This window comes from Dunckerocampus dactyliophorus, chromosome 12, assembly GCF_027744805.1.
Source record: "Dunckerocampus dactyliophorus isolate RoL2022-P2 chromosome 12, RoL_Ddac_1.1, whole genome shotgun sequence".
In the NCBI taxonomy this organism is placed as follows: Eukaryota; Metazoa; Chordata; class Actinopteri; order Syngnathiformes; family Syngnathidae; genus Dunckerocampus; species Dunckerocampus dactyliophorus.
This window is the reverse complement of record NC_072830.1, coordinates 19,330,291-19,357,321: the sequence shown is the minus strand read 5'-3', so window position 1 is coordinate 19,357,321 and position 27,031 is coordinate 19,330,291. Positions and strand designations below refer to the sequence as shown.

Sequence of the window (27,031 nt, the reverse complement as noted above, 5' to 3'; positions counted from 1 at the left end):
TGCACTTTGACTTTCCTCGCTGTTTCGCAGTTGACTACAGCCTATTATTAGTCAAAAATTGTATATTTAAAATTGCTAATTTTAAGCATTTTTTTGTCTAAATTAAGCATTTTCAGGCACAAAAATGGTTAAAAGAACTAAAATACAAATATAAGGTATTCAGAAGACATACTGTTTAATGTTTATCAGTGTTGCCAGGTCCCGTTATTATAAGCAACTTTCGGCTTGTTTTTGTATAAAGTCACTTGCAAATTTCCAAGTGCTCTGTTTTTTTGGGCATGTTTTGAGAGAGCTCGTCGCTTGTTACTCTCGCGAGACCTGGCAACACTCGCCACTCTAACGTAGCGTCATCATCGTCCTCATCATCAAACAAGTTGCAACATTTTCACAGCTTAGTGGTTGTGTGTACAAGCTGTGCATGTAATTATAATGTACAAGTAGGTAAACCGTAGGCTAGGGGTATGTGTGAGTGTGAGTCCATATTATGTCTTATTTTCTCTTATCGCGATATGTCTGGCATATTGGGTAAGACTAGTGTAAAGGTGACTATACAGTAGGAGTGCTATTTCATGTCTAGAGGGCTCTAAAAATGTTTTAAAAAACATATTTAGAAGGCCATAAACAGGTTTTCCATGCTCTTACTACGAAAACATTCGATTTATAAATAAGGAATCCTACTAGAAAATTCACTTATCACAATCGGGTCTGGAACTGATTAACTGCGATAAACAACGACCTGTAGACTGCTGAGGGGAAATGCATTTCAATTAATCAAAGTTGTTCATTTCCCCACTTAAATGATCAAGGGAATATAGTCAAATGCCCATCCTTAATCCAAACCTGTGGCCATACACATTCCATAGCTCTCTCGTGCAGCCTCTGTCGACTGCTGATAAGAGTTGAGTCCCAGTGCTCCTACAGCAAGTTTTTGAAAGTATTTTGTAATAATAAGTTCATTCATGGAGAGCTTCCAAACTAACTGGCTAGAGATGAGATAAAAGTAGAGCTTATATTTGGTCCAAACTGCATTTTCATGTTTCGTACTTTTTAAAGAGATTTACCAACCGGAGAAACATAACTTCCTTCCCGACAGCTGCTTTGACAGAAAAGGTTCTTAAAAATCCATATAACTTACTCATGGCCTCACAGCAAGTGGACTCATACTCATCATACTGAGTGACTCACTGAAGAGAAGGCATTGGTAACCAAGATTGTCTACATGTTGAGTCGACAAGGCTGTTTGACACGTCAAGTCTTTTTCGTTTGACTCGTGTGAGCAGGAATTAGTGGGAATTGTGGTGTTTGGGCTGTCGGGAATTTATGGAGATTCACTCCTACTTCTATGTCCTATGTTTATTTCTATGAACGCTTGAATAATCAACATGTTTGTGCCTGCGGGTGCATGACGGACTCACCTCGCCTCTCTCTCCCTCCTTTGTCCCTCCCTCTCTCCTCCTCAGACTTGGGAGCCTGCAGGCGCAGCAGCGGCGGCAGAAAGTGTTGGACATCCCGGCGTGTGTGACGATTTCTGGAAGGAACCGCAATCATCTACTTGGACTTCCGCTGGATAGCTCTGTCATCTACGGCACTTTAACCTTCCCACGGAGTGTTTGGATTTACTCACCATAGGTAAGCTCCATTGGACAAGTTTCAACCATTTTTGTGCTCACCGATAGAGCTTACAGTGCACCATACTGTCAGTGATGCTGTGATGCTGACAGGTGGTCTTTGTAATTAAACGTTTGCGCTTTTCATAATAGAGTGCCTCAGTTACAAATGAGGACTTCAAGGCAGAACAATTCCCATCAGACTTGTTTTTGTCACACATGGTTGTAGTAAACCATGTTGAGGTGTTGAGCCTAAAAGGTTTGTCGGCTTGCAAGAAAGTTGTTAAACAAAAGAGATATTTTAAGGGCTCATGCACACGAGGGAATTCATACCACGCTTGGACATGAATTACACCAAAAATCTATTTTTTTTGACGAGTGTGAGCATTCTGTGCCAACTTTAAATAATCCACAAAGTTGTGGTAATACAGCGTTGTTTCATGAAGTGGTGTTTCCCCTAGGCTTCCCCTATCCACGTCAGAGTCTCCTGTCCCATTAGGCAGTATAGGCAGATGCTAAAGGCGCACTGGCCTCCAGGGGGCACCAAAAATTGAAATAATCTGCTTCTGTTGACATAAAATTTGAGAACCGAAGGGGTCATTTCCAAGGAAAAATTGATGCGTGACCTGTGTTGAAGTACTGTGAACTTCATCATTATCACCAAGCAGCGACAACAGCAGCAGCACTACTGTCTAGCAATGACGTGCAGTCGGGATGAAAAATTAAAATAGATCATTAATATTTGTTCACCAAACTGTGTTACAAATGTATTTTCTGTATAAATCCAATTGTTTTTAAGATTTTGTTAAGTAAAAAAGAATTTGCTGAACAAATACAGGGCAGAAACCTAAGTAGAGGCTAAGCACCAGCTTAGTGCGCAAGCCCTGCTACCGTCTGAGTGCACTCAGTGAGTGCACTGAGTTGTCAGCATGTTGCCAATAATATAATGTTGCAGAAACATTTCTTATACACCATGACTTTCTACAGCCCGTGTAATGCCTTTAATGCAAGTGTAAAATACAGAGAAAGCCACTGCAGTACTCTTTTCATCCTGAAGGGGTGGGGGCGTGCGTGAGCTGGAAGGTACTCGTCATTGCCATCCTTGCATCAAGATGACAAGCTAGTGCTATTGTTTTGGACAACTAGAGAGGAACAAGTCAACTGGAAGATATTTTTCTGTTCTGCTGAATGAATGAAAAGAATGAATGAATGAATGAATTTGAGGATTATATATCCAAACTCACCAGAAGGCGATCTTATCAAGTACCAGAGCTTTTCTTAGAGATAGATATAGTGATAGATACATTATAGTGAATTATTATTTTCTTTTTCTTGGTATCCTGTTAATGAACAACCTGTATTAAAATTTAAACATTCCAAAGGAGTGAGTGCCTCACTAGCCATGAACCCCACGTGCACACAGTGACTTCCAGTGCAAAGTAAGCACTAGAACTAGCTAACTAACAAAATGCACCCATTTATGTATTTTTTCAATTGTTAGCCACCAGAAGAAAGGTTTCCACATGCACGAAGGCTTTATTGTCATTGAAGTTAAGACATACAACTAAATTACCACAGAAGCTCGGTTAGAAAAAATAAAGGATATAAAGAGTATAAAATAGCATATGAAAACAAAAGAATCTAAAGAAAAATATTAGGTGTGCTCCAATCGATTGGCCATCGATCAGTATCGGACGATTTCTGTGAAAAAACATGTGATCGCCGGCAATCACAAAAGCCGATCACCTCCGGCTCGGCCTATTCCAGCCTACAGCCTATAGAGATCGTTCAGCGCCCACTTTCCTTCACACTGTTCAGGCATGCCAAACACAAAACAAACATGTCTGCCGTGTGGAACTTACTTACAGTTTCTGAGAGTGATGTTAATTATGCACCCTGTAAAACATGCCACGAAAAATATCTCGTGGCATTAATTTAATACGCACATTTGAAGAGCCAACACTTGACGGAGGCTGGTGAGTTTTTGAGGCTCACGGTGTGATCATCAGTCAAACGGAAGCTAATGCAGCCAAAACGCTGAACATTCGCCTGTACTGTATGTGCTTGACAGTCAGAAGTCTAAAGCAAATAACATGAAAAATCCTTGAATTCATCGGGCTAGATGAACAGCCTCTCTACACCGGGTTTGCCGACTGCTCTCTCGCTTGGAGCCCCGCTGCGTACTACTGGAAGTCCTGCCAGAGATGTATCAGACAACGTACTCTCACATCAAAAGTCTCTTTTAAGAAGGCGTCTCATCATCTTTAAGCTTCATGAGTGATATAAGTGTCTTGAAAAAGTCAGTAAAATATGTGTTTGTCAATATGAAGGTGATTTTGTGGTTGCATTTTTGATATCATATAGCCAGTAGCCAGGAATTCTGGGCCCCATGAAAAAAATATCACGTTAGGCCTCCTCTTTGTATTTTTTAATAATTACTAGGGATGTCCGATATTGGCTTTTTGCAGATATCTGATATGCCGATATTGTCCAACTCTCAATTTCCAATTCCTATATGAACCGATACCGATGCCGATATATCACATCATCACATATGGAATTAACACATACAGACCCGAAAAATTGCTAGAATTTGCATTTTGCAGTGGCCGCATGGTGGTCTAGTGGTTAGCATGCTGGCCAACACAGTAACAGTCTGGAGATCGGGAAGACCTCGGTTCGATTCTCTCGTGGGCATTTCTGTGTGGAGTTTGCATGTTCTCCCCGTGTGTGCGTGGGTTTCCTCCCACATTCCAAAAATTGTCCATAGGTATGAATGTGAGTGTGAATGGTTGTTTGTGATTGTGACTGGCTGGCCAGGGTGTACCCCGCCTGCTGGAATAGGCTCCAGCCTGCCCCCGCGACCCTAAAAGAGGAGAAGCGGTATAGAAAATGAATGGATAGATGCATTTTGCACATTTGGATCTGAATGAGGTTTTAAAAACAAGAAGGGGGAGTGAGACAAAAAGCACACAAGCAAAAGTAATTTATTGAAAACAACAATTAAACTGAAATAGGCTGTTTATCAGCTGATCAAAAGTTTAAGACCATCGCTCAAAAAATAACAAAAAAATTTCCAAACCAGAACAAAAAATGTTCTCAGTATGATTCAGTGATGAGTTCTCGTTAATCACTTCAAAAATTGGTTTGGGCATGCTTGATGCGAGTGTTTCCAGGAGGCTAGTGGGAACATTGCTCCAAGTGGTGAAGATGGCTTCACGAAGGGCATCAACTGTCTGGAACTGATGGCCATTTTTATGAACATCCTTTGCCATCCATACATCCAATACATTTCATACTATGTATTCCGCTGCATTCAGCTGGGATAGGCTCCAGCTTACCTGTGACCCTAATGAATAGGCCATAGAAAATGGGTGGAATTTCTGCAGCATATTTTAATCAGAATACAAGCAGCAATGGTGCAAAAAGAATGAGGGTGTTTTAGTGCAACATAAGTGTAAACAGCATTTTAGTTTAGGTGTCTGAAAACCAGTAAAGCTACTTTAAACTCATTTAGAAAACACAGCATCTCATCTCTCTCAAGTAGGTCAACATAAATATTTTTTGATAGCATAATAGCATTTACACTACTCTTCCACGTGTAGTCACAGGCCGCAAAATATGACCCGGTGGGCCACAAATGGCCCGCGGGCCGCGAGACCGCTGGTGTAGATAGTGTCCAAAGCAAGTTGTTAGAAAGAAGCAGCAATTCGTCCATCTTGTTAGCCAGGGAGCGAACTTTGGCAAGATGGATAAATGGGAGAGCTGAGCGAAAACCTATTTTTCTCAACCTCCCGAGCACACCGGCTCGTGTTCCCCGGCGGCGGCACCGTCTCGCCGTCTCCCGCTGCTGCACTGACCAAAAGCTCTGCAAATATTTCCGGCTCGGTGAAAACCAGAGAAAAAAGTTCACCTATTCTTTTGGGCCCCCTGGCAGTCAGGAGACCTTGGAATTGTCCTAACTGTTCCTCCTTATACGGCAACCCTGGCCAATAGCGCTCATTTTAAATAAATTGAAAAATGTACAGTTAATCCATTTGATCAGTATCGGCCGATTTCACTCATGGATGATCGGTATCAGAATCAGCAGCATAAATTCCTGATCGGAGCGTCCCTAAAAAATACGCACCAAGGGAAGAAAACCATTTTAACAAAATCCTTTATTATCGCTTATTCTCCTTACTTGTCTGGCAAGAGTAACAAGTAAATGTTAAATAAATGTTAAACTCCGGTGCCCCCTTCAATTAAAATTGAAAATATTTTCCTTATGGTGTTTTCAGCAAATAAACATTCAAACCAGCATGTGCCAACTGCAGAGGATGACGACTGTACAGCCAAGCAACAGACTTGTATTTAATTAAGCATTAAAATCCCACCATTTCTTCACATATTCTCTGGTCTAATGTGATATCTGGCCTGGTGCTTCTAAGTAACGAGTAAATGGATTTAGTAACATTAACCAAACAATTCTACAGTTGAAGGACTTTTAATTCATCTAATTACAGACTCTCCCTTTAGCCCAGACATGGAGAGTTAAAGAAAATGCAATGAATAATTATTTTGTTCAGTCCCGTCACACTTGTAGTGAAGTGTTCCAGAGATAGGCCGGCAAAGTACGATGTCTCATGGGCTTGTGTGCTTTCCGTGTAATTGTCCAGTGTGTGTGTGGTGGTGGTGGGGGCGGGGGAGCATATGTGCATGTGTGTGCGCGCGTGTGTGTGTGTGTGTGTGTGCAGTTGCAGCATAAGTTACCCTCAGATATCAGAAGCTGTCATGTTCAGTAAATAGCCATTCATCACGCATGCCATTCTCTGTGATGGAACCAAATCCAATCCATTATACATACGCAGGTTGCGCACTCAAGTGTGTGTGTGTGTGTGTGTGTGTGTGTTGTATTTGGCTGGATGTAGGTAAGTGTGGTTGCCATAATTTATTTTAATGTTTAAGTAGCTGTGACACGAGGGAGGGTACAATATTTTAAAAGCAGGGGAGCGTCGTTGCAAAGACAGGAAGCATATATTTGATTCCTGTAATCCAATAACATGTACATTATAATGAATAAGGTAGAGGCAATACATGCTCATTCATTAAGGACAAAAAAACTGATGTCATGCGATACAGCAGCGGTGTCCAAAGTGCAGCCTGGGGGTCATTTGCGGTCCGCAGCCTGTTTTCCATTGGCGGCAGAACGTAGTTATAAAATTGTCACATGACTTACTCACCAAAAGGTGTTTATACACCAATAATTTTTGTACATAGTTGAACATTCAAATATAAACAAGTACCGTACATTTCTTAAATAAAACAAAAAAAACATCCCTCCATCCATCTTCTCCTCATTAGGGTCGCGGGGGTATGCTGGAGCCTATCCCAGCTGACTTCGGGCGACAGGCGGGGTACACCCTGGACTGGTCGCCAGCCAATCGCAGGGCACATATAGACAAACAAACATTCATACCTATGGACAATTTAGTCACCAATTAACCTAACATGCATGTTTTTGAAATGTGGGAGGAAACCGGAATACCCGGAGAAAACCCACGCACGCACGGAGAGAACATGCAAACTCTACACAGAAATGCCCAAGGGAGAATCAAACCCAGGTCTTCCCGATCTCCAGACTGTGACTGTGTGGCCAACATGCTAACCACTAGACCACCGTGCGGCTAAAACAAAATATGCACAATTTAAAGAACAACAATGACTGCCGCTGACATACAGTGTAGTGACCTCATCTGCGCCATCTACACAAAGCTTTGTCCTAACGTTCACTTTTTACAAAATAAATTTAAAAAAATACAAATATCAAAGTGGCCCCCTGCATCTTTTAATTATTATTTTCATTTCCCTTGGTGGAAAAAGTTTGGACACGCCTGCAATGTAGCCTTACAGATGTAGCCAGTTTTCTGATGAAGCACGTTTTAAAAAGTTGAGTTGCAATAGATGAATATTTGTAAAGACACTTCGGGTGGGAGAAAAATATATATTTGTTTAGATGCATTGTGATGCAGATGAGAGATTCTTCATCAATTTACAAATGTCATTAATCCATTTTTAAATAACATAATGCTGGCGGAAGTTGGAATATGGAAGTAGAGGATTTTATTGCTGTCCCCTGGGATTCTGGCTTTGAATTAAACCTCCTCTAATCATAGATCAAAGTCTGCATTCATTGTGCTGAACCTAAATTTCAGGTTGTTGCCAAACTAGTAGCCCTTATTTCCCATAATTTTATCAAAAGGTGTGGGTCATCCAAGGGCCTGACTTCTCTCAGTGAAGGCTATTAACAATTAGGCCCACAACATTACTGGCACACAATGGAATTACATAGAATATGTGATAAAACTGCAAAAATGTTTAATTTCCTGTTGTTCTATATTTCACTCATGCTATAAAACCCCCTTCTAAATCATTTTTGATTTTCGTCGACAGGTGACCTGGAACTGGGCGGATGGGAGGAGAGAAGGAGAACAAATTGAAAGGGAGCAGAGAGAAAGAGGATGAGTGAGATAGCAAGCAACACCCAGGAGATTCCTCATACAGAATGGAAGCCCTCATCCTGCCACCTTACCATTTGAAAGGAACAAAGGCAACGTAGCCTCAAGAAGGCCGTGTCATCTGTGTTTTGCCCTGTGTGGCCGCCCTCTATTTATCTCAGTAGGAGTCATGGTTTTAATCTGAATGCAAAAATAAATCTTTAATCCCTCCTCCCCCCAAAGGCCGTCTACTATTGACATCTAATTCATAACATTCCATTGTCATGGAGAAGACATATTCACTAACCGCCCACTATGATGAGTTCCAGGAAGTGAAATATGGCGGCCGCTATAGTAGTGACATCCTCAGTAATGGCATGACCCTCCACTTGGGTGGCAGTCTGGACCGACATATGGGGCGTGGCAGGGGAGGGACCTGGTCGAATGGTCGCAACAGAGACGCAAACAACACTAGCAACGGTGGCGGACTCCCTCGATGGAGCCGGAGGGAGATTTGCCTCCTCTCGGCTTTGGTCTTTGCAGCGGGCATGTGTGTGATTTTGGCAAGCATGGTGGCACTAAAATACATTTCCTTGGAGGCGCAGCAGGACCCACAGTGCAGGCAAGACTGCCAGCGAAGACGCTCACTGCTGCGGGCTGCACGCTTTGTCCAGGCCAATATTGACCCTACCATCCAGCCCTGCCAGGACTTTTACTCCTTCGCCTGTGGAGGCTGGTTGAGGCGTCACGCCATCCCAGAAGACAAGCTCAGCTATGGCATCATCACAGCTATCGGAGAGCACAATGAAGAGAAGCTACATCGTATTCTACTGGAGCCCATTCGGAGGCGTGAGCCCAATTCGGCAGAGCGCAAGGTCAAGGAATTCTATAAATCTTGCGTCAACATCCAAGAGATCGACAAGTTGGGGTCTGACCCTATGACGGAGGTGATAGACAGCTGTGGAGGGTGGGATCTGGTTGGGGCACCCCCTGGTGCTGCTGGCTGGGAGAAAGAGGGTGCCCCACAAAGGCCAGACTTCAATGAGCTGCTGTACAGGACGCAGGGCGTTTATAGTACTGCTGTCTTCTTCTCGCTCACTGTCAATGTGGATGACAAAAACTCCTCTCAGAACGCCATCAGGGTGAGAAACAGGATGAATGCGGATTTGTAAGCCGCGTGTGTGCATGTGTATGTGTGCGTTGTCATGCTCAGCGGTTAATCCTTTGAGACGACACAGATTGTGAAAATCAGTATTTGTTACTATTATGCTTAATCAGTGGAGTTGAACTTGTTCACACACGTATGATGTTCATCTTGGCATGTGCAGAACATCTTACCTTAAAATGGAAAGGAAAATGCATATAATATTAGGGATGCCTATTAGGGATTCCGACGGCATTGGCATAAAAATTACACATCAGATCATATCGGTATTGTTTTTTTTCTGCCGATAATGATATTTGTGCACGAGTGATGACGTGCTCCACAAAGCAACAAGCTCAGCATGTCCACAGCCTGGAATTATTCTCAAGTTTCATTTTTGGATTGTAAATATGCAATTTTATGAAGCTACTTGTACATTAGTGCCAAGTTCATACTGTAAACACACAGACTTGATGGAAAAAGTCCTTTGTGGTAATCACATGAGGCGTGGATGTTGAGAGTTGCGTGGGAACTAAATTTTGGGACTCATCATCAGTAGTGTACCTTTGAATCAGTGGGTGTTTCGGCCTTTCAACACTAGACACCCTCATCAAAGGCGACCAACTACAGGGTGATCGAGCCTGAGCCTGTGTCCCATGCCCAATCACGAGTCAAGTTTTGTACCTGAAAACTATCTGATAATTCAAACTTTCATGCTGATTTTTTAAAAATACATACAACATAATGAAAATAAAAATGAGTACACAAAATTATTTTTAGGTCAAGTGTAATTATGATTCACTCTGGTAATTATTTAGTTAGAAGTGTTATTTGACATCTGCTATATTCATTATGTCTGATGCCTGACACGCATTTGTTAGTGTCCGCCTTTGTTTTTGACTATTTCATGTCTTTATTCAACACACTATGCACACTCACACGTTTATAATTGTAGCCTACGTAAAGTATTGAGTTGAATTGCTTTAGTTCTTATACCTTCCCTGAAGGCAAAGTGATGTGGAAGGTCCACAATCTGAAAGTGAAAGGAAAAGATTTTAACCTGAAAAAGAAAAATCTGAAAGTGTAAACAAAATGTTGTAACTTTTTTTAAAAAAACTGAATCTCAAATATCAAAATATATGAAAGTGAAATATTAAAATACATAATTTATTCAAGAGAATTACCAGAGTGAATCAATAATTATATATGACCTGAATTTTTGATTGTGGACATGTTTTGAATACACTGATACGTTTTTCAAAATTCAACACTTAAACTTCAATTTGCTCATTCAAATTGTACTTGTGAGAGCCACAGGAACCGTCTCGGGCTCTGAGAAGCTCAGGGTGTGGTCTCCGGCGGGTGCCCAGAGTCAGGACTAAACACGGTGAGGCTGCGTTTCAGTTTTATGCTGCCAAAATCTGAAACAATCTTCCAGAAGATGTGCAACAATCCTCAACTTTGGCAATGTTCAAATCCTGAAAACACTTCTATTCAAGTGTGCATTTGACAACCGAAATGTAAAGCATTTTGAATGACCTTTTCTACCAATTGTGCAATATAAATAAACTTGCCTTGCCTTACATTTTCGAGTACAAACCTTTATAATAACGCAATACGACTGACTGTCATGTGCTCTGTGAATATTATTTGCTATTATTTGACTTATATGCATGTTATATGCTTCACCTAAACAGTAGCACTGATTACTAATGATTACTAGTACCACTGCACTGCCTTTGCAGCGACCGCATAGCAACTGCACAGCGCGCCAAACAGGAAACAGAAAAACCAAATAAAAGCAAAAATCAAGAAATGACATGAAAACTAAGGAAAACCAAAACTGAAGTCCAACCATAAACATGGCCGGTTATGCAAGGGAGGGTTAAGGCATCTTCCTTCATACTTATAATCTAATATCACACCTCAGGAAGAATCACTCAAAATCACCTGTACTGTTTTACATATTCCAGTAGGGATGCGCCGATTGATCGGCCACCGATTGGTATCGGACGATTTCCGTGAAAAACAAAAATGCCTTTCAAAGCCGATCACAAAAAACGGTCGCCGTACTGCGGCCACATGACAATTCATCTCATGACAACACAAAGATGACATGAATGTGTATGCGTGCTGTCAAATAAGGTTGCAAACACCCGTACTGAGTTGACAAGGAATGCACTTTGTCCCGCATTGCGGCAAGAATCATCACTAGTCAGTAAAACATCACTGGTTTCAGTTTGACAGCTTGACACAGACTATGCCAATCCATGCCAGCATGTTTGATCACTCCCTTGTCAAACCTATTGGTGTTCGACTTCTTTTGCATCTTTCCTGACACGCTTTGCCTAGCTGTCACTGGCCGCAGCTAACTAGCTAGCTAGCTTGAATTATCCACATGGCTTCTCGTCTTCAGAGCATTATGGGTCCCACCTTCTGTCTGAATGTGGCCAAAGGACCTCATCCACATTGCAGATTACCCATCTCCATCGCCATCACAATTGCCAGATTTGTTTTTGTTTTTGTTTTTGTTTTTTTTATTGTTTTCCCCGTGATAACAAGGTATTTTATCTTTGAGCTAAGTGTCTAATGTGGGAAACTGTTAGTACTGTTGTACAGCAACTGTGTTGAAGAATTGCAAGCAAACAGCAAAGCAGAAAATGTGTTTTAGGTTTTGAAGCTTTTGTCTAAACATTCACTTTTTCGGTGTAAGCAGTTGGCAAAAACTGTAACGCTTTCATGATCGCTGAACTCTCGTCTCGTGAAGTATACTATGGCCTATGCAGTAAAGACGTGTAGTAAAGCACCACGGTGGCCTGACCTTTTATCTGACTTTGCTGAAAATATTTGTACAACTTGTACAACCTTGGGGCATTTGCCTTGATGTATTTTATTGTACTTTTTCAGTATGGCTGTTGTCTTCGATGACAGGCCAGAGAAAATCAAAATGTTACCACCTCAAAGTGATTTATTTATTTTGGTCCCACACGTAACTAACAAATGAAGCAATATTGTCGTTGCCATAAAGACTGCATTTGTCTATAATGTTGAATTTTAATGTGCTAACCCAAAGCCCTGCATTTTGCATTAATTTTGAGTAGCATTAATATTCATTCAACTGCAAGAACATCCAATAAATGTGATGATAATCAGTTGGAGGATGATTTAATAGCTTGTAAATATTGGCACTATTTTTGATCATCATATTAAACTGTATGTGTGTGTGTGTGTGTGTGTGTGTGTGTGTGTGTGTGTGTGTGTGTAAAGATTGATCAGGAGGAACTCACACTGCGTGATAGGAGCCTCTACTTGAGTGAGGATGAGGACAGTGTGAAGGTAAAAAAAACCTTTCATTTTATTGTGACCATCCGTCATTGCCTTTTTTCCACTGTCATTTTTCTCCCTGCACTTCCGCCCTTCTGCTCTTACTTCCTGTTTTACTACGATCATTTTTTTAACCCCCATTCCTTCATCATCCCTTCCTGCATCCGTCACTGTCACTGAGTTCACCCACTTGTCTTTTCCCCATTTGTTCCCTCGCTTCCCCGCCTCTAGTCCCCACTTCCATCCTCCACCCCCACTCATCTGAATCCATCCATGAATCCACCTGTTTTCTCCCACTGTGCTGTTGTTGTGCTGTCAACCTCGCCACATCATCCTGTCACCGGCTGTTATGATGATGATGATGCTTTTCGTCGTCATTAGTTCTGTCATTGTTCTTCTCAGATCTTGGCGGCATACAAGGCCTTGATGGAGCGCTTGCTGAGTATGCTGGGAGCTCACAATGCTACACAAAAGTCCAAGGAGATTATACAACTGGAGACCCATCTTGCCAATGTGAGTTGATTTTGTGTGCGGACGTTCATGTGCAAGCATGTGTGTACAGGCGGTCCTCATTTGACGACGTTCTGCGTTACGGTGTTTTGTGAACACACCCCCGTATATTAATAATGCTGTACAAAACAGTGACATGCAGTGCGCTTCATGGCTGGTGAAGCACTGACTCCTTTGGCTCCGGAGTTTTTTTTGATACACATTGTTAAATAAGAGAATAACCTAAAAAAGGAGACAAATAATTCACTTTTGTTAAAAAGTTCAGGATGCAGTGGTACTGCCTCCCGTATGACATTTGTATGGATTTTACTGTCTGATTAGCAAGAATAATGATGTCACACATTATAGGCATTACACTGGCTGTAGAAAGTCATGGTGGATAATAAATGTTTCTGCAACATTATATTATTGGCGACATGCTGACAAACAGAAACTGGCAGGCGCCATGATCCGACTCAGCGTGCACTCAGACGGTAGTCAGGGCTTGCACACAAAGCCGGGAAGCCACGCTCACGGTGGTCTCACCTTCAGTTTTTTCCCTGCATTTGATCAGGAAAACTACAAATTCAGTCAAGAAAATGTTTAAAAGATTCGAATCATGCGGAAAATATAATATAATTCAATGGACAAATATTAGTATTCATTTTATGTTATTAGTTTTTGTATTTTTTATCATGGCCTCACCAGCCTCCCCTGACCGCACGTCACTGGTACAAAAAGAACAGGAGAGCTAGTTACGTAGGCGGAAGAATACATAGTCGTGTGTTGCTACACTGAGGAAACGTCCCTTTTGTTCTTTTTAAGAAACTTTATTCCCATTGTGATGTGTGAGTTAGACACTTTCAATTGCAATGCGTCAAAGAAAAGGAAGGTGAAAAGTGAAGTGAAATTAGACATCGTAAAATGCTCAGAAAGTAGAGAAATCAACATTGGCCGCATGCCCGGATCAATGCTCCTCAAACTCAGCGACTGTCATCAAGTATAAAGATGGCATCCTTGAACATGTGAACAGATCTGGTCCAATGAAATGGACAGTGATAGCTAAGCAGCTTAGTGGTCTCATTATTGAGACTTCCTCCTCCCAATAAGCTTGTCTCTACCTTCGTTGCAACGCCCTTTCCAGTGTGCAAGACAACCACTGGGAGAAAAGTATGGAATTGTTCTCTTTTTTATTACTGTTTCATTTAATTATTTTATATATGTACTTCATGTGTTCTGTGTACAGTGTTAGTGACTTAGGTGTTAATTTAGGTATAATTTAAGCATAATAATACCTAAATATAAAAGTTCTGACTAACTCGACTTACAGTACATTGCCGTCGTAGGAACGAAACTCGTGCATAGGCTGAGGACCTCCTGTATACATTGTGAGTTAAATCTCTTTCCAGATCACCGTGTCAGAATATGATGACCAAAGAAAGGACGTCAGCACGATGTATAACCGCATTACACTCAGGCAGCTGCAGCGCATCGCTCCTGGTGTGAGTACTACACACACACACACACACAAACATGTATAAGGCCCAAGGAATCACAAGTGTCCACCATGCAGGACTTAGGATTGAGCACAAATGCAAGAAGAAGGAAGGAATATAAGAAGACATTGGAGGGTGTTAGACTTGATGGCAGGCAGAAGAGGAAAGGTAAATTGGATTTCGAGCAAGAAGGAGGAGGAGGCAGTACCCTAGAGCAGGGAGAATGCTGACAGACATCCTCAAGATGTTCTATGGTTAAAGGGAGACACATGGGGGAAGAAACGTAAGATAAAATGCCTGATTTCCCATTTCCAGACAAAAAAGAGATTTAAAAAACACTGTGAGACTGTGTGAAAGTGAATATATGCCATCTATAAAATGGGGCCAAAGACGCAGAAATTGAAGCGGAAAAACAGAACATTAAGAAACGCTCTATGGTTCTGAATTAATTTGGCTGCCAATTGGATCTGTGGGTGAAATGCGGATAGGTTTAGGATGCAAATCAAGTTGACACGCTGCGCAATTAAGAAGCTTTACTAAATGATTCTTCAAAATCTTAGCACTTAGAAGCTCTGAACCTATTTTCATCTCTGTTTTGATCTTTTTTTGTGTCATATTTTTGACGTACATTTGCGTCACTTTTAATTTAATTTCAGGACCAAAAAAAAAAAAAACATGAAATTTGGTCCAGAGAAGAGACACAGTGAGTGAAATACATTGTAACATGTTGCTGGTAATGTACAGTGTATAATATTGCTGACATTTTATGACTAGACTTAAGGCCTTGCGTTACTACCGTATAGCAACAAGTAACACATTACTGTAATTGTGTTGCTTTTGTTACTTTCAAGTTACTTATAGTTATGATTAATGCTTGCAAAATTCCTTACTATACTATACTGTTAAACCAGGGCACACAAAGAAACCACAGTAAAGACACAAAACTGTGATGAGCAAAATGAAACATAATTAATTAAAAAATATTTAGATTGGGCAATTCCGCAAGGTGGTATAGTGGTTAGCACGTTGGCCAATACAGGAACAGCCTGGAGATCGGGAAGATCTGGGTTCGATTCTCCCCTGGGCATTTCTTTGTGGAGTTTGCATGTTCTCCCTGTGTGCGCGTGGGTTTTCTCCGGGCACTCCGGCTTCCTCCCACATTCCCAAAAACATGCAGGTGAGGTTAATTGGCGACTCTAAATTGTCCATAGGTATGAATGTGTGTGTGAATGGTTGTCTGTCTATATGTGCCTTGCGATTGGCTGGCGACCAGTCCAGGGTGTACCCCGCCTGTCGCCCGAAGTCAGCTGGGATAGGCTCCAGCATGCCCCTGCGACCCTAATGAGGATGAAGCGGTATAGAAAATGGATGGATGGATATTTAGATTGGTCATAGGGGACATCTGAACTAAATATACATGGCGCTATGGCATTTATGGACATGGGACACAATGGCCGAACAGACTACAATACTGGGGAACTGTACCAGACAACTTTTTATGGAACACTTTGATACAATGTAAAGTAGTCAGTGTGCATCTTGTCTAACTGGAAATGTCCTGTCTAATCATAACTTTTGTGAGGTACTGTGTGTGTAGGTATGGTCTTGAGAGGTAAATGAACGCTGGACTTGGTTTTTATGTATGTCACAACTACTGGAGGTACATAGAAATTCATTATCAGGGCTTGTTTGAAGGTTGGACCCAGTATGCAGAGAAAAGCCAAAGTAGTTCTTTATAATGTTTGTTTGACTTACAAAAATGTCCTGCTGGCAAATCAGGTCAAAGGTCGAGGGAGAAAAAAGAAACTCAGGGGGCTGTAAAGGAACTGATGTGTCTGTAACAGAGAAGCATACAACCGTCAAAAGAAACATAATGTGACATTCATGTTGTCATCGGTGAAGCCAGCCTTACAGTACATCCTGACGTACGTGTTACTACACGCACAGGCTCCGCAATTTTTGGGAAATTTGTTGGCCATTGCCATCGCGTAGAGGAAGCAGGGTATCAGAGGAGTTGCAAGTGTGTCCTACGTATGGAGCAAGTGATTCGGGACAACCACGTGCTTGCCGCTCGCTCTCCGTTGGTAGCTTTTAGATTGTGAGTGCAGCGTGCGACTCGTGCGTGCTGGTGCACTTCATGTAAGGCTGTCGTATGTTTCACTCACTGGGGACGTACGTGTGTGGGCATCGTACAAGGCAGCCCACTCACTTTGATTGCAAGATGGGTGTACTGGTGCATTAATGTCGAATATGCTATGTGAGCAGCCACCGAACCAGAGTGTTGGTCAGGAGAACCAGAGTGTTTGTCGGGAGAAGCCGCCCATCATTACCAGGCAACTCCAGGAGGAGTTGCCCGCCGCGGGAGGAGCCGCTACCGTGGCCGGGCAATGTACACAACGTACTTTTGAACTTGCAACACACGCAAGGGTCACGCACTCCTCCTCTGCCTTGCCCTTGCGACCTGGCTGCGTGCAAGGCTTTCCTGCCTGCACGCAGAAAATAATTTGCATCCCAATTTTCTTCCTACAGGCGTGTCTGCGGGTTTGAAAATCCATGCGGGCCATGTGCGTGTCTCTTGCGATTTTCCCCATTTTTGCACATAGCCAGCACGTAGTACCACGTATGTCGAGATGTAAGGCCCGCTTGACATGCGGTGAGGTTCGTGGCTGGTGAGGCACTGACTCCTTTGTAGTTTTTTTAATGTTAATACTTCATTAAGAGGTTAACAACAAGAACAGAGTAATTAACTTTGGTTTAAAAAAAAGTCTAATTGTTTTCAAATACTGATTAGTCCATTGTTTTATTAACTGAAAGTGTTTTTGTTCTTACTTTTTATTTCTACATGAAGTACATGCACCCTATCCTTCTCCAGGAAAAGTTCACATACTTTGTTGTAAAAGTCTGATCACATCCTGGTGAGATATGTAATACTCACATCTTGACAGTCACATTCATTCATTTGGTCAGCAGAGCATAAAAATGTTTTTAATGCATTTGCTCTCCCGCTGTCAAAATAATGCCGACTTTTCCTCCCTATGGAATGACAGCAGTGACAAGCACTTTCCAGTTCACGCATGCCCCCACCCCTTCCGATTGAAACTAGTACTGCAAGCGCCTCCACGTATGGCATTGTTTGTATTTTATTGTCCGGTTAGCAACAATAATGATGCGACACTTACATTAAAAACATTACACAGGCTGTGGAGAGTCATGGTGTGTAATACATGTTTCTGCAACATGATATTATTGGTGACGTGCTGACAAACAGAAACTAGCAAGCACCATGATCTAACTCAGTGACTCACTGAGTGCACTCTGACGGTAGGCAAGGATTGTGCGTTAAGCCGACAGCCTCATCTTAGGTTTCTGCCCTGTACAGGAAATGTAGAAATTTAGCGATTTTTACTTAAGAAAAATGTAAAAACTATGAAAATCACACAGAAAATACATTTATAATACAGTTCAATAGACAAATCTTAATATTTATTTTATCATCATTTGTTTTTCACCTGACTGCACATCACTGGATATCATATAACATTAGCCTGTTGAAAAAGGGTTGAAAAAGACCCATGTGTTGGATGTGTTAAAAATGAGCCAAATACAGTTTGATCAGTAATGTTCACTGATGATGGATAATTGATTGTCTTACCACAGCTTCACTGGAAACGCTTACTGGATAGAATCTTCCATGACAACTTCTCTGAAGATGAAGAGATTGTGGTGCTCGCCACCGATTACATAGAAAAAGTGTCTGACATCATCAAGACCACATCAAAAAGGTAAACAATAAGCAAGTAGACGGGAGAGTGGGGAGGTTTTGTTCCAAAATTTAAAAAATCATTTGAAGCTTTGTATGCATGTGAATGTTTTGGACCCTTGTCCTTTTGTTTGGGAACTTCATGAGGAGTTTAAAGAGCATTTTATGTGCTTGCATGTGTAGTTACCCACATATGAGGACGGTAGTTGGACGTCAGCTCCTGTTGAATTAACTTCCAGTTCTACAGCACTTGATTATTATTGATCTACCCACACTGTTCTTGCACACACAAGCACACACATACACACATTGTTCTTTCCCCTTCTTGCTCTTGACAGGCTCCAGGGCTATAGCATGTCAGTAATGTGTGTTAGAGCCACTGACAGCTCGCCAATAGTCACTGTGCTCTACACGACAACACTCAAGCTGCACGCATGGCTGACTGACTGCATCACTAGAGGGTGTATTACTTTCTTGCCATTAATGTGGAAGACTGTATGGATGTCATACTCCTACGTACATTCATACTGTCAGTCAAAATCTACGTCCGGAAGAAAACTCAAGAGTATGCCTCAGTAAGCCAAGATCCATAAAACTGTACGGGAAAGATGAATACTATTGCATTAATAACTGATCCACTTAGGACGGACAGATGCATTTCATTTCCTGAGGTAAATTATTCATTATCCTTGCAAGCAGATTCGCACTTCATGTGGTCTCACTACTAGGATTAGGTATTGTTTTCATATTATCCGACACTGATGACTATTCGGTACTTTTGAAATGGTGCCGGTGCTTAAACGGCAGGCGAAACAGTCCTTTCAAATTAGAAAACTTTAAAATTTTGTCCAGAAACAACAGTTTTTACAGAATTTTGTTACATGTGTTCAACAGAAGTTCAACAGAATAGTCATTTAAATACATTAGTCATATAAATAAAATGATAAGTAATTAATAAATTCACCAATATGAAATAAAATCAACAATACATTTTTGTAATTATCACAGTAGAACCAGTAGGAATACACAACAATGGTAATATGAAAAAACATTGAAAGATTTTAAAGTGCATACATTCTGCACAATTTGAGCAGAAATTGATAACTGATACAAAATTCTGGCAACATGATGTGTTGTAATGTTGATGTTCAGAATTCCAGTGCTCGTGAATGCATCTGTGTGAGCCCAAATGTCTTAACGCGTCTTTATTACAAACCGTGCCTGTTAGCATGCTCGCAAGTCATTGTCTCCCCGCTCTGTCACCCGTATATGACGTCATCAATGGTTGACTCTGTAATTATTTACTTACTAACACAGTTATACCACAAATCCCTGCAATTATTGTATTGAGTACGCCTGCAAAATAAGCCACCAAAGAAAAAAAAAGTACATGTCGCGATGTAGAGCCTTTCGTCCCGACAGTCAACACTCACAGAGACGTTTGGTTGACACAGTAAATACAAATGGAACAGCGTAACATGGTGTGTGCTCACAGATAGTGTGCTTTCGTACATCGCGAAAGAGATGCTGCTCTTTAATACAGAAAAGCCAGCAGTTCGAGAAATACTGCAAACGTTTGACAGACACAATATCATTATTATTATGATGTATTATCACAAGATGATTGGTTCATTTGGTATCAAAATAATGTTGACAATAATATATATCTGGGGACGCTAAACATTTCAAAATGCACATGCATTGCTTTGTAGCTCAGTTAAATTAAAAAGTCTGTTGGTCCAGTCATATATTTTTTTATTGTAAAGGTTAAAACCTCATCCCAGGTTGTTCTCGTAGACCCAATCTCGTGCACCATCTTGTGTCATGACACCCCAATTTCACATTATTTTCTGCATGTAAAAATGTAATTATTCTCTATAAAATGTTGATGTAAAACTAAACACCCCAGGCATTGGTGACGCAGTCTCTGTGCTTTTTTTTATTGAGTGTGACTGCTTAATAACCCCCCATGGGGCCAAATAAGGTTATGTGTTCTAGCACTTTATTAAAGACATTTGAGAAACTACTGAATTCAAGAAATAACTCATAGCAAAGTACAAAGATACCTCTTCCCTACCCTACTCCCTCTCCCCTCCTCGCTGTCTTCCCTTGCAAGTCTTCAAAAAAGGCAAAAGGGAAATGTTAATGTTAAACATTCCTTTATCCAGTTCGTTCGTCATTCCTAATTATTTTGCATTGTTTTCTGCATGTCAAACGAAAATGATTTGTTTTTCGCCATTTTGTAAGATACAATTAAATATATCACATCAAAACAATACAAAAGACAGTACAACCACGTGAAAAAAATGTAAATATAAAAGGTTACAAGCTGTTGTGAGAAATAAGCTGAAATGGCAGGAAGCTATCATACTAGGAAGCATAGATGTCGGCTTGTTTTGTGTATGCTATTTAACTTTTTAAGATGACTTGAACTACTGTTCCAGACATGATTACTGTGTGTTTTAAAGCAAAAAAGTTGAAAAGTGGCCCCCCCGCATTCTTCTGTTTTCTGTATGCGCCCCCCTGCTCTATGTATAAGATTTAGCAATGTGTGGAAACTTTTTTCCATTGATCAAGAAGAACATTTCTGAGGTGTTTGTGATGCTGGAATCACAATCTCTGTTCTAATATAATACTAATATATATAACATTAATATCAAATGCGTTTGAAGGTGTTGAGGTCTGGGCTATCATCAGCCATGTCTTTATAGACATTGCTTTGTGCACTGCAGCAGAAAGGGGCCTTACCCAAACTGTAATTTTTCCAAGTTGGAAGTATAGAATTGGAATCCCACCACTGGACTGTAAAGAAGCCATGACAGACACCACCAGGATATTAGTTTTCAAAGTTGGACAGAGTGGATGTTCTCTACTCCACTTCTCCTGTTGACTCAATTTTTAAACGGGTCACAGGAAAGGAAGGAAAACACTGGGCCTAATTCACTATGTTTATTTACAGGGGGTTCTCTGGTTACGAAGGAGTTCCGTTGCTACGATGTGTTTTAAGTAGAATTTTAGTGTAAGGCCGAACTCATACCTAAATTAATCACTCAGACTGTACACAGAACACATGAAGGACGTAAACTACAGTAATAAAAACACTAAATACAAGAATTAAATGAAACAGTAATATAACAAGAGGCAACAAAAATACTACGCTGCTTAGTTTTACTGTTGCTGTTATAGGAGCGGATGCTTTGAGTTGTGTGATTTCTGACCGTCTGTTAACATGACAGGCTGAGTCCTAACTGGGTGTGTGTTGGTGTGGGAGGAGGACAGCTGCATACAGACAGGGCAGCTGAGTTTGCTGATGTTTTAGTAGCAGTACAGTAGCTTGTTTTATTTTTGCAATAGTTTGTTGATCAACCACCTCATTGCCATCCTTACAACATCCGGGTAGACGTTACAATACAATCTTTATCCTTAATGATGGTCATGACTGTCGAGTGTTGTAGTTAGTGTATTTGCATGTTCTTCTGCTCTATTTCTCGAGTGAGTCTCGTGTTGACAGACTAAAATTACACTTTTAATCAATTTATGGGAACACGTTCGTAACCAAGGACCACCTGTATTAATTAATACAAGTCAGTTCATCAAGGATCCATAAAGAGTTCTTCAACGGGAAAAAGATGGCCATGTTGAAGTTGCCTTGACCGGCACATGCATTGTTGAAGTGTCAATGAGCAAAGCACATAACACATAAATTTATGTTTAAGTTTAATTTCTAACATCCCATCACATACTGTACACTGCAGTGATTCTCAGTTATTTTTGGTCATTCCACCAACCCTGGTCATTTCCTCCACCCTGACTTGAAATACTATTAATAAGCTGATCATATTCATTTATTTATCTGCACAAACCACTGTACGGGTTGCTGGCACCAGCAGTCTGCATACAATCAAAATAGATTAATAAAATGAGCTGAGATCAAAATCTTCAAGCAAGTTTCCAAGTTAACGTTATTTGTTTGTAACATTTACTGTAAACAAGACTCTTCAGTGTATTTGATTCTCAAAATAGAGAAAAAAGTGTAAATGGTCCTCATTTCCTGCGGTATTTAAGGTAAAGCCAAGGGCTACGTATGCTTATTCGTATTTCCTGGTCTTTTTATTTTGGTTGCGATCGCTTGATTTCCTTTCCTTTTTTTCCATTCTTCTCCATCACTCATCCTTCGTCAGCTCTGCACACGGATGTCCCTGTGTATTTCATCTATTGTGTTAATCAGGCAGCCTGTTGCTTCGTTTATGCACTGCTGCCACCTAGCTGGAGGCTCATGTACAGTATCGTTCAAGCATGAATACATGCATGCAGGCAATGCACGAAGACATTGATACTGAAAGACCGCTTCCTCATACGTCCCCTGCCCTACTATTTGAGACATACTGTGAGTCTACTCGACAGTAATCACGCCTCTATCTTTTTCGACTCCACCCATTTTTCTCCTTTACGTTTCTACAGCCCGCTCTATATAGTCTCCAGCCACTGCGGTGACCGCAGCCAATCCCATTAGCCAGTTGAGCAAGCCTCCAATGAAGGGGAAAGCATAATGACAACACCAGAATCTCTCTCACACATATTTCTCCCCACTGCTCCCACTCCGTCTGCTCCTTCTGTTCATCATCACTCTCAAGGGTGTGTGTTTGTGTGTGTGTGTGTGTGTGTGTGTGTGTGTGTGAGTGAGTGAGGGTGGGAAGCTGGTGTGTTATTTTTCAATTGTTACTGTGCAATTTAAGGGCAGTCCAAGCTGGGGGTGGGACTGTATTGTATTGTCTCACTCATGTTGACTCTGTATTTGTGCACTTTTATACCGTGCCTGTGTTGGCCGCTGCAGCTAAAGATTGTGTGTGTTGTCCCGCTTTGAAAATACACTCTCAATCTAGTTTTAATGTAATTTTGGTTTCATGGTGCTTTAGCACTCTTTTGCACTCATGCTCACAAATTAATGTTTAGTGCTCATCTGAAAAGAAAATCTGCAGACATGCTGCACAAACATATTTTGGATAAAAGCCTGTCCCAAAACATCCACTTTGTGTCCCCTTCATTTTTGATTGCGGTTGCAGAGCTTATGTGAACAAATCTTCCGATCTGAAATGATTATTATTAACATATTTAATTGCACAAGAAGTGTCTTTGCACTTGAAGACTGAAAATGCACTGCAGGTGAAGTTTGGAGGCTCTCAATCTCCCCCATTACCCTTCAGGGTCATTACCTTTGCTAATGGGTGGACAGTGTCTTTTCATCTCACTAACTAGCCTCATTAAAATCCATTTAGCTAATGAGCTCGCACTTCTCTGCTGATTAAGACCAACTGGTTGATCTGAACATTCTGCTGTAACTCCATTACTGCAAATGGACACGCTAACACATGCATGTCATCATATAGAAAAAAGTCTCAACCCTTTATGAGGATTTAAAGTACAAATAGCATGTTTAGAGAAAAAACGCAGAGCGTGAGAGGAGGTATGAATCAGTTAGAATTAGGCTCTCAAATGTAATAATTAATAATCAATTTGTCACGCCGTGAACTTGGTTGGACCCAAAAAGGCAGACAGGCAGGGTGGTGTCAAAAAGGAAGTCCTTTAATTGTTCGTTCACCACAACAAAAAGAAGGAAAAAAAAGGGATAACAACAAAAATCTATGGTGCAGGGCAAACAGTAACAAAATAGCACCACGAAGGAGGGGAACCGAACATAAAGACTGCCAAACTCCAAACGGGAGGGCTAACAGGGAGAAGCTACCGAACTGGCAGGAAGGCAATAGAAAAAAGACAGTATATACTGTATCTACCGTGTAAGGTCAAGGATGAAGACGGGCAGCAAGAATGCGTCTGGGAAGATGACGATGGCTTGTGGCGTGAGTCCATGAAGGTCAATCAAACGACGCCTTCCTGCTGCCACAGGTGTGAATATAAAGAGGCAGCTCTGATTAGGAACACCTGTGGCTCGTTCAGTAGCTTCACCCATCAAGGTGGCCCTGCAATGAGAAACACCTGAGAACCCAAATCCAAAACAAACAGAGACCAATAGGTAGCTCACCTGCAGCACCAGAGTGGTGTCACTGCAAAGCGTGACAGTATTCCCCCCTCCCAATTAAGTGGCACCCCTCGAAGGGTTACCTGGTTTGTCGGGGAATTGCTGATAAAAGTCGGCAAGAAGGGAGACGTCAAGAATAAGAGAACGAGAGACCCACGAACGTTCCTCTGGGCCGTATCCCTCCCAGTCGATAAGATACTGTACGCCCCTGCCCCGCTTCCTGGCATCCACAATAGATTTGACCGTAAATGCAGGATGGCCATCCACCAACCGAGGAGGAGGAGGAGGCACTGCTGGAGGGCTGAGCTCGCAGGAGGAGACAGGCTTCATGAGGGACACGTGGAACACCGGGTACCTCTTGAGAGATGGCGGAAGCTTCAGTCTGGCTGACACAGGGTTAACCATACGGATGACCTCAAAGGGTCCAATGAATCTGGGTGCCATCTTTTTGGATTCTCCGGCCAACGAAAGGTCCCGTGAAGACAACCAAACCTTCTGGCCAGGCTTGTATTCGGGAGCAGGCTTGCGATGTCGGTCCGCCAACCTCTGGTTCCGTTTGGCGGTGCGCATAAGTGCAGCCCGGGTGTCTCGCCACACCCGGTGGACCCGGCGCAACAGGGTGGCCACAGAAGCCACAGATGATTCTTTCTCCTGGGAGGGGAATAGGGGAGGCTGGAAGCCGTGGGCTACGTGGAATGGGGAGAGACCCGTCGAAGAGCATACCAACGTATTGTGGGCATATTCCACCCAAGGCAGATAGCGGGACCAGGAAGTGGGATGCTGGTGGCACACACACCGCAAGGCTGCTTCCAAGTCCTGGTTGGCCCTTTCAGTCTGTCCGTTTGATTGAGGATGGTACCCCGACGAAAGACTCACAGTTGCTCCAAGGGTCTTGCAAAAAGCCTTCCAGGTAGCAGCAGCAAACTGCGGGCCTCTGTCTGACACCACATCGAGCGGGATACCATGGATGCGTACCACATGCTGGACCAGAAGTTTAGCTGTTTCGAAGGAGGAGGGTAGCTTGCGGAGTGGGATGAAGTGGGCTGACTTAGAGAACCTGTCGACGAAGGTAAGGACTGTAGTGAAGCCCCTGGAAGCAGGTAGTCCGGTGACAAAGTCCATGGCTATGTGTGACCACGGACGGGAGGGGATGGGGAGTGGCTGCAGCAAGCCTGCCGCTGCTTGATTGGATGACTTGTTCCTCGCGCATACTGAACACGCGGCTACGAAACTCCTGGTGTCAGCATGCAGGGACGGCCACCAGAAGCGCTGTGACAGGAGAAACGCCGTCCGTCTGGCTCCGGGATGACAGGCGAGCTTAGAGGAGTGAGCCCATATGAGGACTTCAGATCGGAGGTTGCGAGGAACAAAGAGTCGATCAGGTGGACATCCGACAGGAGGGGGTGTGTCCTTGTTGACCTCTGCCACTCGCCTCTCCACCTCCCATTGGAGCGCTCCGAGAATCCGGTCTTTAGGTAAAATGGTCTCAGGGGGAGAAACTTCCACCGGAGGGGCGAACACCCTAGAGAGGGCATCGGGCTTCCCATTGAGAGATCCAGGACGGTAAGTGAGGACGAAATGAAATCTAGTGAGGAAGAGGGCCCAACGTGCCTGACGAGGGTTGAGGCGTTGTGCAGCACGAATATAAGAAAGGTTCCGGTGGTCTGTAAAGATGATGAATGGATGAGCCGCCCCCTCGAGCCAGTGCCTCCACTCCTGCAAGGCGAGGACGACCGCCAGGAGCTCTCTGTTACCAATGTCATAATTGCGCTCCGCAGAATTAAGGCGTCTGGAGTAGAAGGCGCAGGGGTGCAACTTTTGGTCCGAGCTAGAGCGCTGGGAGAGTACGGCCCCAACCCCTGTATCAGACGCATCCACCTCGACAAAGAAAGGGAGAGACGGGTCAGGGTGAACCAACACAGGAGCAGATGTAAAACACGACTTTAAACGCCTAAAAGCAGTGTCAGCCGCTGGGGTCCAGACAAAGGGAACCTTAGAAGATGTTAGCTTATTTAAAGGCTCTGCGACCTTGCTGAAGTTCTGTATAAAGCGCCTATAAAAGTTGGCGAACCCCAGAAACCTCTGCACAAGCTTTTTAGATGTCGGAGTCGGCCATTCGACCACCGCCTCAACTTTGGCGGGATCGGGTCTGAGTTGGCCCTTCTCCACAATAAACCCCAAGAACGGCACGGAGGAGGAATGGAATAAACATTTTTCGGCCTTGACAAACAGACGGTTGGCTAATAATCTTTGGAGCACCGAGCGAACGTGTTGATGGTGAGTAGAAACAGAGGGGGAAAAAATAAGGATATCGTCAAGATATACAAAAACAAAGCGCCCAATCATGTCCCTTAGCACATCGTTGATGAGACTCTGGAAGACGGCAGGGGCGTTAGTTAGGCCAAATGGCATGACGCAGTACTCAAAGTGCCCCAGTGGGGTGTTGAAGGCCGTCTTCCACTCGTCACCCTGGCGAATACGTACTAAGTGATAGGCATTCCTCAAATCTAGCTTAGAGAAGATGACTGCACTGTGGAGAGGAGTAAAGGCTGAATCAAGGAGGGGAAGTGGGTACTTGTTCCGGACAGTAATATGGTTAAGGGCGCGAAAATCGATGCAGGGTCGCAACGAGCCATCCTTCTTTTTAACGAAGAAGAACCCAGCCGCCAGAGGAGAAGACGATGGACGTATGTGACCT

General features: G+C 42.6%; 1 protein-coding gene across 3 annotated transcripts in view; it reads left to right on the top strand.

Annotated features, from left to right (window-relative positions):
• The window catches only part of LOC129191369 (endothelin-converting enzyme-like 1), a 69,084-nt gene that overhangs the window by 3,869 nt on the left and 38,184 nt on the right, over positions 1–27,031 (top strand). For all 3 annotated transcript variants that reach the window (XM_054794649.1, XM_054794648.1, XM_054794647.1), the window contains exons 2-7: positions 1,461–1,629; positions 8,040–9,225; positions 12,495–12,563; positions 12,954–13,064; positions 14,450–14,542; positions 18,194–18,318. In XM_054794649.1, the coding sequence (XP_054650624.1) occupies positions 8,368–9,225; positions 12,495–12,563; positions 12,954–13,064; positions 14,450–14,542; positions 18,194–18,318 (1,256 nt within the window). In that variant the 5' untranslated portion in view covers positions 1,461–1,629; positions 8,040–8,367. The remainder of the gene's footprint in view (positions 1–1,460; positions 1,630–8,039; positions 9,226–12,494; positions 12,564–12,953; positions 13,065–14,449; positions 14,543–18,193; positions 18,319–27,031) is intronic.